The sequence below is a fragment of the Toxorhynchites rutilus genome, chromosome 3 (assembly GCF_029784135.1).
Source record: "Toxorhynchites rutilus septentrionalis strain SRP chromosome 3, ASM2978413v1, whole genome shotgun sequence".
In the NCBI taxonomy this organism is placed as follows: domain Eukaryota; kingdom Metazoa; phylum Arthropoda; class Insecta; order Diptera; family Culicidae; genus Toxorhynchites; species Toxorhynchites rutilus.
In genome coordinates, this window is record NC_073746.1 from 126,873,270 (window position 1) to 126,887,913 (window position 14,644).

The 14,644-nt window shown below is 36.8% G+C and overlaps 1 protein-coding gene across 19 annotated transcripts in view; it reads right to left on the reverse strand.

Moving 5' to 3' along the window:
- The window catches only part of LOC129775329 (ATP-binding cassette sub-family C member Sur), a 185,822-nt gene that overhangs the window by 65,584 nt on the left and 105,594 nt on the right, over nt 1-14,644 (reverse strand). For all 19 annotated transcript variants that reach the window (XM_055779971.1, XM_055779965.1, XM_055779969.1 and 16 more), the window contains 2 exons: nt 3,405-3,962; nt 2,964-3,069 (listed from right to left, as the gene is read on the reverse strand). In XM_055779971.1, coding sequence (XP_055635946.1) covers nt 2,964-3,069; nt 3,405-3,962 — 664 coding nt within the window. The remainder of the gene's footprint in view (nt 1-2,963; nt 3,070-3,404; nt 3,963-14,644) is intronic.

Sequence of the window (14,644 nt, forward strand, 5' to 3'; positions counted from 1 at the left end):
TTTATGAACAAATGAAAATTCAAAAAAAATACCGCAGGACTTTTTTGACAGCCTAATATATACTTTTTTTGTATTTTTATCAAGTTTGGCTTCGATATATACATATAACCTCAAATTTCTACCCTGTTACCCTCATCCTCAACTTTTTAATCGTGATTTTAATATTTTTGTATAAACTACATTCAAAAAATTTCATTCTGTGTGGCATATAAAACGCTATTGTGAATGGAGCTTAACTATGGTAGTACCATCATTGCAAGCGGAGTAATACAAAGCCGTTAAACGAGTAACGCCTCAATTCACACACACGACCCGAGCATCTCCCCACCAACCATTCACCGACTCTTTTACGGACTCTCGTCGTCACATTCGTTGTCCAAACAGAACGGATGTATTTACTTTGTTCAAAGATAAATTACACTACGCCCGCTATATCGAACTTTCATTCACGCACGCGCAAGTGAACCCGATCCGCCTAAAGCCAGGCGCATTGAAAGGCTTATTGAATGACCATTATGAATTATTAAAATCTTGTAAGTCACACATGCTCGGATTAAAAAATTATAATAGCGGTATTGTCATTAATCCTAAAAAAAAGGAGAGCACGTGTCGAAGGGACGTACTAAAGGATCAAAAAGAGACACATCATTACTCATTTTGTATACACATTTATGAACATGTAGTTAGACGAAACAAACGAGAGAGTGCGGTCGGCAGTTTTTTATGCGTAACGTATGATGATTCGATGCGGTCAGGACAACGACATTCCACGATATCACGATTATGCCTGCAATTCATGGTCGAAATGTACACGAAGGTAGAGAGCGAACGTCTACGATTCCTACGACACTAAAGAATTGGCGTGAGGAAAAATACATTCACTTGCGAGATGCTATCATGAGCAGCGCCTAAACAGTATCTGTTATTGCCAGGCTAAAATACAATCGCCCTGACAGTGCGTGTGTTCAAATGAAAAAAAAATCTTTTATGAATTTTACTCGGTTGAATGGCATTTTTTTGGGAATTGAATGGATTACATCATACAAATATTTTAGTTTGGTTAAGCGTAAAAATACGCATTAAGGAAATCGATAGCCTAATTTGCTCGGAAATACCAGATCCTTATACATATCAACTTCTTCTTCTTCTTCAATGGCACTAACGTTCCTAGAGGAACTTCGCCGTCTCAACGTAGTATTACTTGCGTCATTTTTATTAGTACTTAGTTTGAGATTTCTATGCCAAATAACACAACACGCCTTGAATGCATTCTGAGTGGCAAGCTCTAGAATACGCGTGATCACAGTGCAAGTCGGAGGAAATTTCTTTGACGAAAAATTCCCCCGACCAGAACGGGAATCGAACCCGAACACCCGGCATGTTAGTTATGACGCTAACCACTCGGCCAAGGGAGCACCACATATCAACTACTCACCCATATTCAGAAGACCGATCGATTCAGAATTTTCCGGACGGATCGCAATTTTACTTTCGACAGTCCGTTCTACCAAGTCCAAACGAATTGTTTAAATGTAGCAACCTTGCCACGCTTTGCCATTTTTGGATGGAAGAAACACGCTCTTGGAACTAAAATTATGAAAGAAAATTTGCTCTAACGTTTAAATTATGTGTTCCATGAACAGAGAAACACATTCTCTGCAAGTGGAGAAATATTTGAACCGATATTGTGTCTGATAATGATTTCATATTTTGGATAAAGTTTTGGCGAAAATTTATAAAAAAAATGTTTAAATTAGGATCAGGAATATATCTCTCCAACCTTCAAATAACATCAGGTAATGATTTTAATTCATGTTCTAACAATATGAAATTGCTTTCGGGTCTACCAATCTGATAGAGAGTGAATTTGCTCTACTACTGTGTATTACTCTGACGTTTGTATTGCCTCAAGGCAGGGTTGCCAAATTTGCATAGCACTATGGAGTCGAACGAATTCCAGCATGCAAAAGTCAAATCCGATCGAATCTCAAACCAATCGGTTTCCAGAATATGGGTGACAGTTCGATATTGTGGGGATCTTAAATATTTATCGACATGCATAGTAGATAGAAGACAACGACGAAATAATGCGCCACCATATTGGTCGGTACATCAGCTCCAATGAAGTTTTCTGGTGTGAATTTATTTTCACAATTCATGAACGTGACCCAGCAGTTAAAAGTTTAGCCGTCCAATAATAATGCGCACCGTCATTTCCGGTAGCGCATATATGATATAAGTCAAATCATTTCATTTGTTCTATTTTATCGATCACATTCGATCAATTTTATAGATGGTTAAAACATTCAAACACACATAAAATACATAAGTTATTTTTTATTTAACAATCAACACATTCACTAGAAAAATATGGCATAACAACGTTTGCTGGGTCAGCTAGTAATTTTATATTATAATGAAGAGTTTCGGCAGAAGAACTAGGAAGTTTGAAGTAAAAGTAAATTGTAAAGGGTCAATTAGAAGATGAATCAATGAATAGTTCTGCGATTGGACCCATGAACGTTTGCTTAGTAGGAAAACGTGAATGTTTGGAAGTGTTCATAACAAGAAATACATTTTAGGCAGGACGAAAATTGCCGGGTCAGCTAGTACCAAATAAAAAGGATGAAATCTTGTGCCGCATAAAAATCTGCTATTCACATCACATGTGAGCCAAATAAGTGACACCATTTAACGAGGGCTTTTGTAAAATGGTGCCAATGACCTGAAACAGTCTGACTCATGTTTCCTTTCTTACAAAATGCGAACTTCGGATCGTTCGCCTCCCATCACATCCTATATCAAATTCACAACATTATTTCCCCGCTCAACTCCTTAAAGCACTCAAGTACTACACAGGACAGCCCAGCTAACTGTTACCCCATTAAGTCGATCTACCCACATGGGAGTTCTCTCCGGATCAATTGGATTGTTGTAAGTTGTTGGTTCAATATAATACTCACTTGCTCCATATCACGTCGCCGGACAGATGATTTATTTCCTTCAATAAAGCTGCCAGTAGCGATGATTTACCACTTCCACTACGCCCAACAATTACCGTCAATTTCCCTGTCGCCGGAACGGATGCCATACGGAACGCGTTGGTGAGTGTTTTTGATGTGTGATGTCGTTTTGCGGAGAGTAGAGCAAAATGATGAGAGTTTTTATTTCTATATCATATAACATATGTTCTATACGGGATCAATCCTGAAGTGAAAGTTACGTTGATTTACATTTGAAATTATGTAAGCTCTATTTCCAATGGATACACCATCTCAGTTAGTCAACCAATCTGAATGTGGTTTCAAGTTCTGCAATATCAGCACCGTAATCAGGCAATAATTATACCGCTAATACTGTCTAAACAACGTCAAATTCACCACAAACCCAATGAATACACTCACCCTTCGGAATGGATAGTTGTTCTATGCGTAGAACAAGTCCTGCTGTCCGGGAATTCAACTCCACCGAATGTGTATCCTTCCCAGTGCTCACGCAACCCCACTGGAAGCAGCCATCTCCAATGAAAACCGCAAGAGGCTCATCATTGTTGTCACTACTCCCTGCCACCCTCAATCGCAACTCATTAGTAGCCGCCACTGCTTCGTGTGATTTCCGCCGTGGGCGATTCTTCTTCAATCGAGCGCACCCCTTACCCGGCGGAGGATCAGTGTCTCTTCCCAGCTCCAGCACGGAATCCGTTCTGTGGTACTTTTCCGAGTTACCGAATGGTGTACATTTCTGGTCCCCACAGCGGCAGCAGCAGTCTTTCTCGTAGGCGCTGTCATCCCGACACAGTGAAAGGGAGCCACAGTTTGCGGCGGTCGCAGCAGCCACAATGTCGTCTACTTTCGTCCCCACTTCCTGGCGCTGTTCATTTTCACTTTGCCGCTCCGATGGTTCGCAGCATAAATTATCACCTACCTTAGCGCTTGCCGCAGGACCAATATCGGGCTTTGCTCCTGTTCAGGGAAATGGGGGGGAAAGTTAGCACTCAATCGTATTCGAAGTAGATTTGATGAACGATTAGGAAATTTGGCAGGGAGTTATGTTCTGTGTATAGATACAATCACCCATGGGAGTTGTTCGCTGTGTGGCTGACATTAAATAGCGGACATTAGGATGTGCGAACAATGGCAATCATCGATAATGAAATATTAATAATAAATTCATTTTATTTCAATATGATAAATGAAAACTAGTGGTCCCCTAAACAAAGTGACAAGCGACATCAATAATAATACTTGCATGTCGTATTTTTTCAGTCAGTTACCTAAAAGTCACTTGTGGGATACATTGTTGTATTTTCATGGCGATTTTTTGAGAATTTTAAAAAAACACCCTTTCGATAATACCGACAAGAAAAGTATTCGAAAACTTGAGTATGCAAAGATGATAGTTAGCTCAGTTAGTACATTTACAAACTAAATCTGAAAAGATGCTTTCATCTCCAAGATGTTAATTAATTATAAATTACAGTTATTCTCAATGAGTATAAAGGACACCTAACGATTCCTTTTCAATAAAGGTCACGAGTACAATTCCCACTCCCGACAGTCTTTCGAAATGGAAGTAATGTGACGAACCAGCCAAAAGTGTTGAAAGTCACTATAATACAGAACGAGAGAAAAAAAACCAAACGATTCCTTAGTTTTTTAATTTTGAGTAGCTATTTAGTGTTTAATGTGTAGTGTGACCGGCAAAGAAAAAAATCCACCCGAATTCATAAACTTTATCATAGCTGAATGATTAGAAATATGAAATATGATTGAATAATTCCAATTTGAATCGCAATTTTTCAAGTTCTATGCAAACTTGGTAATTTTCAGATATTACATGGAAAAAAATCCACTAGAAATTTTCACCATATCTTGTAACAGAACATTGACGCACCCCAGCGTTACCTCATCACAGCGTTACCAAGTGTTTTATGCTCAGACATTTCATGATGAATTCATGATGTTCTTGCACCAATCGATTTGGACACTCTCTCACAATGTATTGCAAAACTTTTATGAAATTTCCTCTAGTTAATAAGTCAAAATAGCATTGAAAACAGAGCTTCTAATCTATATATATATATATATATATATATATATATATATATATATATATATATATATATATATATATATATATATATATATATATATATATATATATATATATATATATATATATATATATATATATATATATATATATATATATATATATATATATATGCACACATATTATTTTATTATTTTCTGTATAAAACATTTATTCCATGTAACGGAGAAACACGTTATTTGCAAGTGGTTGAAAAATCTTGAACGAGAATTGAGTCTGAAAATAATCTGATATTATAATGATGAGTTTTGTTAGAAACACTAGGAATTTTATAGTAAAAGGTAAATTCAACGGGGTCGATTAGAAGATCAATCAATGAACCGTTCTGCAATTGGGCCCATAAACTTGCTCATAGTAAGAAAACGTGAATGTTTGAAGGTATTGATAACAAAAAACAAATGTTGGGCGGGACAAAGTTTGCCGGGTCAGCTAGATTTCCATATATTTGTGCAATCGAAAAATCAGTCTAGTCCGTATTAGAAAAACACCATGCGATCTAAACAATTCTAGTTATTTTTCGTCGGGACCGGAAAAATCCCATTAGAAAAAAAAATTTGGCGGGGGAAAACATAATTGAAAAAAGGTATTACGCATTTTTTCGTTTCCGTTTTTCAAAAATTATTCTGAAGTATATGTAATGGGGACAAAGCCCCATTTAACGGTGATAAGGAATCCAGGCGGCTCAAGCCATCAGGATGACGCGATCCAAGTCGACCGCTGACCCGCCGTCGAAAACGGCGGTCTCTCACACGCATTCATGTGTTCCACTGATTGATCTGATTGCCCGATTAATTTTTGTTTTGAAATATATCATTAAATGCAATTCAAGACTATTACACCACGATCTACAGGTACAGGCAAACCTGTTTTTGTGCGAGGGATAGGAACCGCACAAAAAAATCGCACAATACTTCACCAGTAGCTTCAAAAAAGATAGTTTGCTACGATTCCTTAGTTTTTTAATTTTGAGTAGCTATTTAGTGTTTAATGTGTAGTGTGACCGGCAAAGAAAAAAATCCACCCGAATTCATAAACTTTATCATAGCTGAATGATTAGAAATATGAAATATGATTGAATAATTCCAATTTGAATCGCAATTTTTCAAGTTCTATGCAAACTTGGTAATTTTCAGATATTACATGGAAAAAAATCCACTAGAAATTTTCACCATATCTTGTAACAGAACATTGACGCACCCCAGCGTTACCTCATCACAGCGTTACCAAGTGCTTTATGCTCAGACATTTCATGATGAATTCATGATGTTCTTGCACCAATCGATTTGGACACTCTCTCACAATGTATTGCAAAACTTTTATGAAATTTCCTCTAGTTAATAAGTCAAAATAGCATTGAAAACAGAGCTTCTAATATATATCATATATATATATATATATATATATATATATATATATATATATATATATATATATATATATATATATATATATATATATATATATATATATATATGTACATATATTATTTTATTATTTTCTGTATAAAACATTTATTCCATGTAACGGAGAAACATGTTATTTGCAAGTGGTTGAAAAATCTTGAACGAGAATTGAGTCTGAAAATAATCTGATATTATAATGATGAGTTTTGTTAGAAACACTAGGAATTTTATAGTAAAAGGTAAATTCAACGGGGTCGATTAGAAGATCAATCAATGAACCGTTCTGCGATTGGGCCCATAAACTTGCTCATAGTAAGAAAACGTGAATGTTTGAAGGTATTGATAACAAAAAACAAATGTTGGGCGGGACAAAGTTTGCCGGGTCAGCTAGATTTCCATATATTTGTGCAATCGAAAAATCAGTCTAGTCCGTATTAGAAAAACACCATGCGATCTAAACAATTCTAGTTATTTTTCGTCGGGACCGGCAAAATCCCATTAGAAAAAAAAATTGGCGGGGGAAAACATAATTGAAAAAAGGTATTACGCATTTTTTCGTTTCCGTTTTTCAAAAATTATTCTGAAGTATATGTAATGGGGTCAAAGCCCCATTTAACGGTGATAATGAATCCAGGCGGCTCAAGCCATCAGGATGACGCGATCCAAGTCGACCGCTGACCCGCCGTCGAAAACGGCGGTCTCTCACACGCATTCATGTGTTCCACTGATTGATCTGATTGCCCGATTAATTTTTGTTTTGAAATATATCATTAAATGCAATTCAAGACTATTACACCACGATCTACAGGCACAGGCAAACCTGTTTTTGTGCGAGGGATAGGAACCGCACAAAAAAATCGCACAATACTTCACCAGTAGCTTTAAAAAAGAAAGTTTGCTACACAATTTAAAGAAAAACTTTTTTTATGCGGTGGATAGAGACCGTTTGAAAAAAATTCCCCCAAAAAAATAACTCAAAACCCCGTTTACAGTTCGCTTTCCTTTCAAAATTCGCTGTGCTTTTTTCTGCATGTCGGAGTTTTTGCTATTAGAAATCATGTCATGCACGCCATATAACATGTGATGGGAGAATTGGAATTATTCTAGCATAAAATTTGTATACAAATTTGTTCTTTTCGTACCATCAGTTGCGAACAAATTATCAACTACGCTTTGAAATAGATTTTATCGTAACAGTTCAGGAACGTGACAGCGTGAACCTCGATTATTATTAGATTGAAAAATCAAATCACACGAGACTAGTAATCGGTTGGCACAGTACCTATGTAGTGCGATGAAACACAAATAAAAGATAGAAAAAAACAAAATCGCACAAAAAATGGCACAAAAAAGGATCACACAGGAACGGTTTTACTGTATTTTGGATCGGACAATTAACGCGCAAAATCAAAACACTTTTTCTGAGCGGTTGTTTCTGTTGCAGTTGTTTTCTGGAGCGATTTTTTCCGGGAACCATTTTTCGCGCAGACCAAAGCGAAAAGGAGGGATTAACTCAATTCAGCAAATGCTGAAGCTCAAACCATTGCTAAATTTGCCCGCAATAAAATGGATCTCACTGGAATCCGTCGTTAAAAGTAACCTAGAGAGCTTTAACTACGACCGAAACCAAAAAATTATACGAATTTCGAACCATTTAAATGTATTGGTTTAAATTAAATTGTTGAATTAAGCCTGAACAACTGGAACACCTGAATTTATTCAGATTACTTCGGAGACCAGAACACTTTATATTACTCTCTTGGGCAATATATGCCAAGAATAATATATCAAACTGATATAGCAGGACCAGACATTGGAGATTTTGGAAAGCATCTGAAGATGTGAACAATTGAATTCAGGAAAGTGAAGCGTACAAAATAATAACATACAGGCAAACCTATTTTGTGCGATTTTTTTTTGCATTTTTTTTTGTGCGATTTTTTTGTGCAATTTTTTGTTCTTATGCGATTGCTTTGTCCGATTTTTTTGTGTGGTATGTAGCAAGGAGCATATTTGACGAATTTATTGCCACTATTACTATAGTTATATATATTACTATTTACAGGTTCTTTGTATCCATAATTCGTTCGTGTTGTGGGGAGGTACAAAAAGTTTTGGGGAACGCAGATTTCGGCGATTGATGTTGAAATTTATCAACCGAAGGAGCTCAGAACAATCAATGATTGATGTGATTAAATCTGATGTGAACAGCGCTTTTGTGACATCTCTTCGAGCAACTAACAAGTCTAGCCCTATCAGCAACGGTCCTCGTAGCTGGGAAGATTCAGTGGATCAGTCCACGGAAGATTACATAGGGCGAATCGAATGAATTTTCGCTGAATTGATTCAATTAGCTGAATACTATTTTGGTAATACGGAGACCACAATACGCAAGCATATTCGATAGTCGAACGAACCAGCGCACAAAAAAGAACCTTGATGCAGTGTATATTTTTGAAATGTTTAGTCACGCGCAAAATAAAACCAAGAGTTTTCGATATGATATGTGCTCTCGAAATGTTAATTTCGAGTCCAGTATGATGCCGAGATCTTTGATGCTTTATTATTATTATTATTATTATTATTTATTATTTATTCATCTGACTTTTTGTTGTCTTAATGAATTAAGATGGGGAAAAACCATATAGAGAAGGCCAAAACCCCATATCTTTCCATTCACATGCAAAACATATATAAGTATAAAAAAGTAGCACATTTTGAACACAACAAATATAAAAAAGTAAATAATAATAGGCGTCAACTGTGGTCAAATCATAAAAAAATAACAAAAAACTGATTGGGAACTGGGCGCTTCTCCATAGTTAATGTCGTTGTCAGTGGTTCATCCTATTCAGTTCTGTGAGTCTGTGTTTGAATGCGGACGCAGTAGAGCCAAAATCAAAGAGAGCGAAAACTTCATTGAAACTTGCCGACATGAATCGCACAGGGTCATGGAGGCCGTACAAAGTATTTCGGGGCTCAAGAAGCAGAAAGTTTCGTTGGCGAAGCAGTCGTTCAGGAGCGTAGATGTTAAGCTGTCCTAATAATTCCGGTGCGTCAGCTTCTCCGTTGAAATGCTTTTGCAACAAACACAGCTTGGTCAATACTCCTTCTCTGTTCCAGTGTCTGCAGTCCCAGCAATCTGCATCGATCTTCGTATCGGGGAAGGTTCAATGCATCTCGCCACGGAAGACGTCGGAGGGCATATCTAACGAATTTCCTCTGTATTGCTTCGACTCTTGCGGTCCATGTTGACTGGTATGGGCACCAAACTACAGAGTTAAATTCCAGAATCGATCGCACCAGAGTGCAGTATAGAGACCGGAGGCAAAGTGGGTCGTTAAACTCTTGGGATATTTTAAACATGAATCCCAGCTGGCGGTTAGCTCTAGAAATAATGTCGTTGTAGTGTGATCGGAAGGTGAATGCTGAGTCTAGGATGATCCCGAGATCATGAACTTGATATACACGATCGAGAGACTGTCCGTCAATTGCGTAATCGTACTCTGTCGGATTGAGCTTGCGGTGGAACGTGATAACGTTGCATTTATGAATGCTTAGCGTAAGCATGTTCCGTGTACACCATTCAGTGAAACGATTCAGCAGCCGTTGTAAAGCGTAACAGTCCTCAATACTCCTCATGACCATGTAGATTTTGACGTCGTCAGCGTAAAACAGTCGATAGCCGGGTGGTAGTATGACAGATAGCTCATTAATAAATATTGAAAATAGCAAGGGACCCAGATTGCTCCCTTGTGGCACGCCAGATAAATTCGAGAAATGTTCCGAAGTTACCGACCCAATACTAACAGTGAGCCTACGATTTAAGAGGTATGATTTGAACCAGCTGATAATATCCGCGGAGATACCGATTCTCCCTAATCGTTCCAACAGTATTCCATGATCAACTCTATCGAAGGCAGATTTCAAGTCTGTTTAGACGGTGTCGACTTGGGCACCAGCATCAATGTTTTTGACACAAATAGTGCTACGTTGAGAGGGCAGAAGTTCCACTGGAACGTTGGTGCCATCCAAGAAGAAGTAACATACTATTAAGATCGTGACTACTTAAGCTATCATGATCTGACATGTGAGAATATACCCTTTCGAACGTCTAAATCAGCAGCCAGTTAAATTCATTAATTGCATTTTTTTTCACATTACCAAACACCATGCTCGATATCATAATATCCTGCACCACAATTCCATGAATAGTAGTAGGACCTACGCGATAAAAATGTGAATTGTGCATGAATTGATTGGACAGCATACAAAACAATAACTGATAAATGCCTATTATCGACAAATGGAGAATAATTCATAATACGCATCGACTCACATTGTGATCTAACGCCCGAATGCTGGCAAAAAAATGCTCGTTGCATTGTAGGGGAAAACGAGTAGCTAATAAAATTGCAATGACATACCCTATTTATTCGTCAAATTGTTAACTTTTTTTAAAATATTCACTGTTTGTGTTTTAAACAATCAAAAATGCTGGATAAATTTCCTGTCTAACGGTATACAACATAACATATATCGCAATTACGATTTTGTGTAATATGCGTTTAAAATGAATCGTTGCATGTCTCATTTTTCAATTTCGTAGATTAACCCCCCTATGTTGAAATTAAAGTCGTTGTCCTACGTCAATAGAAATATAAATAAAAACATACCCGACTAATTCATTTAGAATGATAAATTATATCGAAACCTTCCCGTATCCTAAGGTTAAGCTTCTTAGTAACATTTTGTCCTCTTTTCATGCGTTGATAATTCTCCGGATTTGAACCGCTGCCTTATTGTGCTATCTTTCAATACATTATAACCATTTATTTTTTTTTGTGTACCCAAAATTATATTATAATGAAGGTATTTACGCTACGCAATGTAAACAAGCATGTCCTGGTAATTGAATAAACTTTCATTACACCTCGATAAAGCATTTTATTTTTACTACATTGTATAGTATCGATTGCTTTACGTGGACACCATCAGCATCGTCTGATCAATAATAACTATGCCAATAAATGATACTAAAACTTTAAAATTGAACTTACAAATTCAATACAGATTTTTTGAGAAAAAAAAACTAAAATAAAAAGATTTTTTACAGACCAAAAACACAGATTTTATCATGGCACCCCTTTGGTGGTTATTAGCGTTGCCATATGTCAAAACTATTTGTACGCGTCATCTACGTTTGATTCAAGCTGTGCTTCAGTTAATTATCATTGAAAAGAGTGTTGGAACTTGAAGAAATCATGGTTAGCATACAAATTTCAATTCCCATCCAACATTTAGTGGTAAAAGACTGTAAGGACAATCTATTGCAACGGAAAGTTGCTGCAAAATATAGTATCTGTCGTGGTGCTGCACAGTAAATTTAAGCAAAATACCAGAAGCTCGGATCTGTGGGTGACAGAACGCGTAGAGGATATATTCAGTGTTCATCCGTCGTACTGATTCAGTGTTCATCCCAGAAATCAAGAAAAACCCATTGGTAACCTATGGATCTATCAAAGAAATCTGGTTTTATCAGCAGACTCGAATTATTACTAAACCAACGGTAGTCCTACGTCAACCTTGCGGTTCTTCTCCTTCTTAAATGGCACTAACGTTTCGAGAGCGTCATTTTTATTAGTAGAGGAAAGAGGGGCAGTTTCGGACAACGCTTGTAAAAATTAAGTGGTACAATTTTCAATCAAATCAAAAATATTATATAAGTAAGTTAACAGCCCCTACACCAACAGCTGTCATATGGTTTGACTTCTCCAGGTTGTTTATTACCTTCGAAAACAACACAGTGCCCTTTTGCATACACGTTTCGAAACGATTGAACTTGAAGTATTTTCATAATTCCTTTGTGAACGATTTAGAAATTTAAGTACACCACCTCAGTTAGTAACTAATATGAAATGAAAAAAACGTGCATACAACGGGGGAATGAAGGTCTATTTATTAGATAAAATTATGATTTGTCTTCGGATGGTGGTGGGGCACATTCGGACATCGTTCACGGGGCACATTCGGACACTGTTCAATACCTCGTAAAATTTGTGTCTGATAGTTGTTTACTAACAAACATCAATTTAGTCTGATTCTCAGACCTAATGATGGTTCGAAACTACAAAAAAAACCGATAGAACCAGCATCAACGAAGATGAGATGGAAAGAGTTATCGAACTAGTTTCGAATAGAACGTTTTCATGACTCTAGCTCACAGGTGATCCAACTAGGTACATTGTCTTTGCCAATTTCCCAACTAACGGTTGCATAACGGGAAAACTGTTTCTCAATGTTCTGGAACATTTGAAAAAAGTAGCAAAAAGCAACGTACACGAATCAATTTCAAAAAATAAAAAATCAATCAAAAAGTCATTACACTTTGGAAACAATTAAATATTGCCGAAAAAATTTCACAATTCATGTATCTTTTCCACCTTATGTCACAAATCGCTTGCAATCGCTGGATGTTTCAGTTATGGGCCCTTTCAAGCAAAAGCTCTCAGTTTCCCAGAACGATTGGTTACTCAACCATCCTGGAAAAACTATTTCTATACACGACCTTTCAGCTATAGTTGCATCGGCTTATAATGCTTCTTTTAATCTGAGTAATATCCTAGCTGGATTCAAAATGACAGGTTGCTATCCATTCTCAAGAAAGGTTTTTTCGGACAAGGATTTTGAATGCTCAAATGATTTCACCTACTGCAGCGGATGTAACAACTGACTCATCGGGTAAAATGTTGGAAAATGTTGAACCTTTTCCAAAAACTTCACAGCGGAAAACCACCACTCGAAAACGGAAGAAAGAAAAATCACGAATTTTCACTGACTCTCATAGCAAGCAGTTTCTTTTCAGACAAATACTGATAAACAGGAAAATGCAGAATATGCTGGAAATAAGAGGAAACGGAAATAATTGTTGATAAACATGAAATTGTAATTTTTTTTTCGTTGTCTGAAAGTGCCCCAGAACTGTCCGACACTGCATTCGGTACATTCGGACAAAAAGGCAATTTTCAAAAATTTGAATAAACCATTCGTAATCGCATCAACAAGATCATTTGAAAAGCGACAAGAATTTTAGGTTGTAATAGCAGCAGAATAAATTATCAGAACAATATACAGTGAAAGGTAGATCATTTCAAAGAATATTTGTCGAAGTTTTTTTTGTAAAGCTGATCAAATAAATGAGAAAATTTTCGATTTTGATGATTCGACGCTCAAGTCCACGGCAATGTTAAATCCCATAAACTTTTCCAATTAACGTTGTGTTAGAAGCGTTTCCAGGATTCTACAATGGGAATGTATAAGATGTGGAGAATTAATTCTGTAGTCGAAAGATAAAATTACTCCGCAAGGAAATGACCATTCCCGAAAACGAGCATGTGCAGGGTTGGAGGAAAAAAAATGAATGCGTAAAAAGAATTGACGGTTCGCTCGCCTTTTCGGCGCTTCGATGCCTTGTTTGTAACGTTCTCACTATGTCTCACTCCTCGGTAACTGTCGAGCGATTTTTTGATTCTGGATATAATCAGAAAAAAATAAGCTTTGAAATCGGCTCAGCAACGATACGATCAAAGCTATTTAGAGATCAAAAGATTTGGTCAAACATCGTGGTGGCAGCTCGAACGTTCAAAAATGATAGTATGCAATCTAGATACAAAAAAAAACTATGTATAGGCATCATCAAACACAGGAATGACTTAGAAATGTAAATGTAGTATTTGTAATAAATAAATAAGTATTTGTTTTAATTCTAATAATTTTTTTTCTCTACAACGAATATTTTTGATGATATAGATTTTTGAAAAAAAGTACAGATGAGAAAGATTTTTGACCCCTCTGGTCAGATTTAAATGTGGCAACACTGCTCATGATGATGATTCAAGTGGATTCTTTCCGTTGCGGGTCACTATATGTAAATTGTTCGTCTACTTGTCGATTGAGCTGTTGCGGTTCCTCAATAGTCTTCCCTACACTATCGATGTAATTATGGATGCCCCAGTAGACACTGTTTGCGAGTCAGCCAGAGCACTTCAGCATGTCAATGTTATGAAATCGAACACAACAGCATTACTATGCATTCAAATGTGAATTGAACCATTAAATTGTCTACCGTC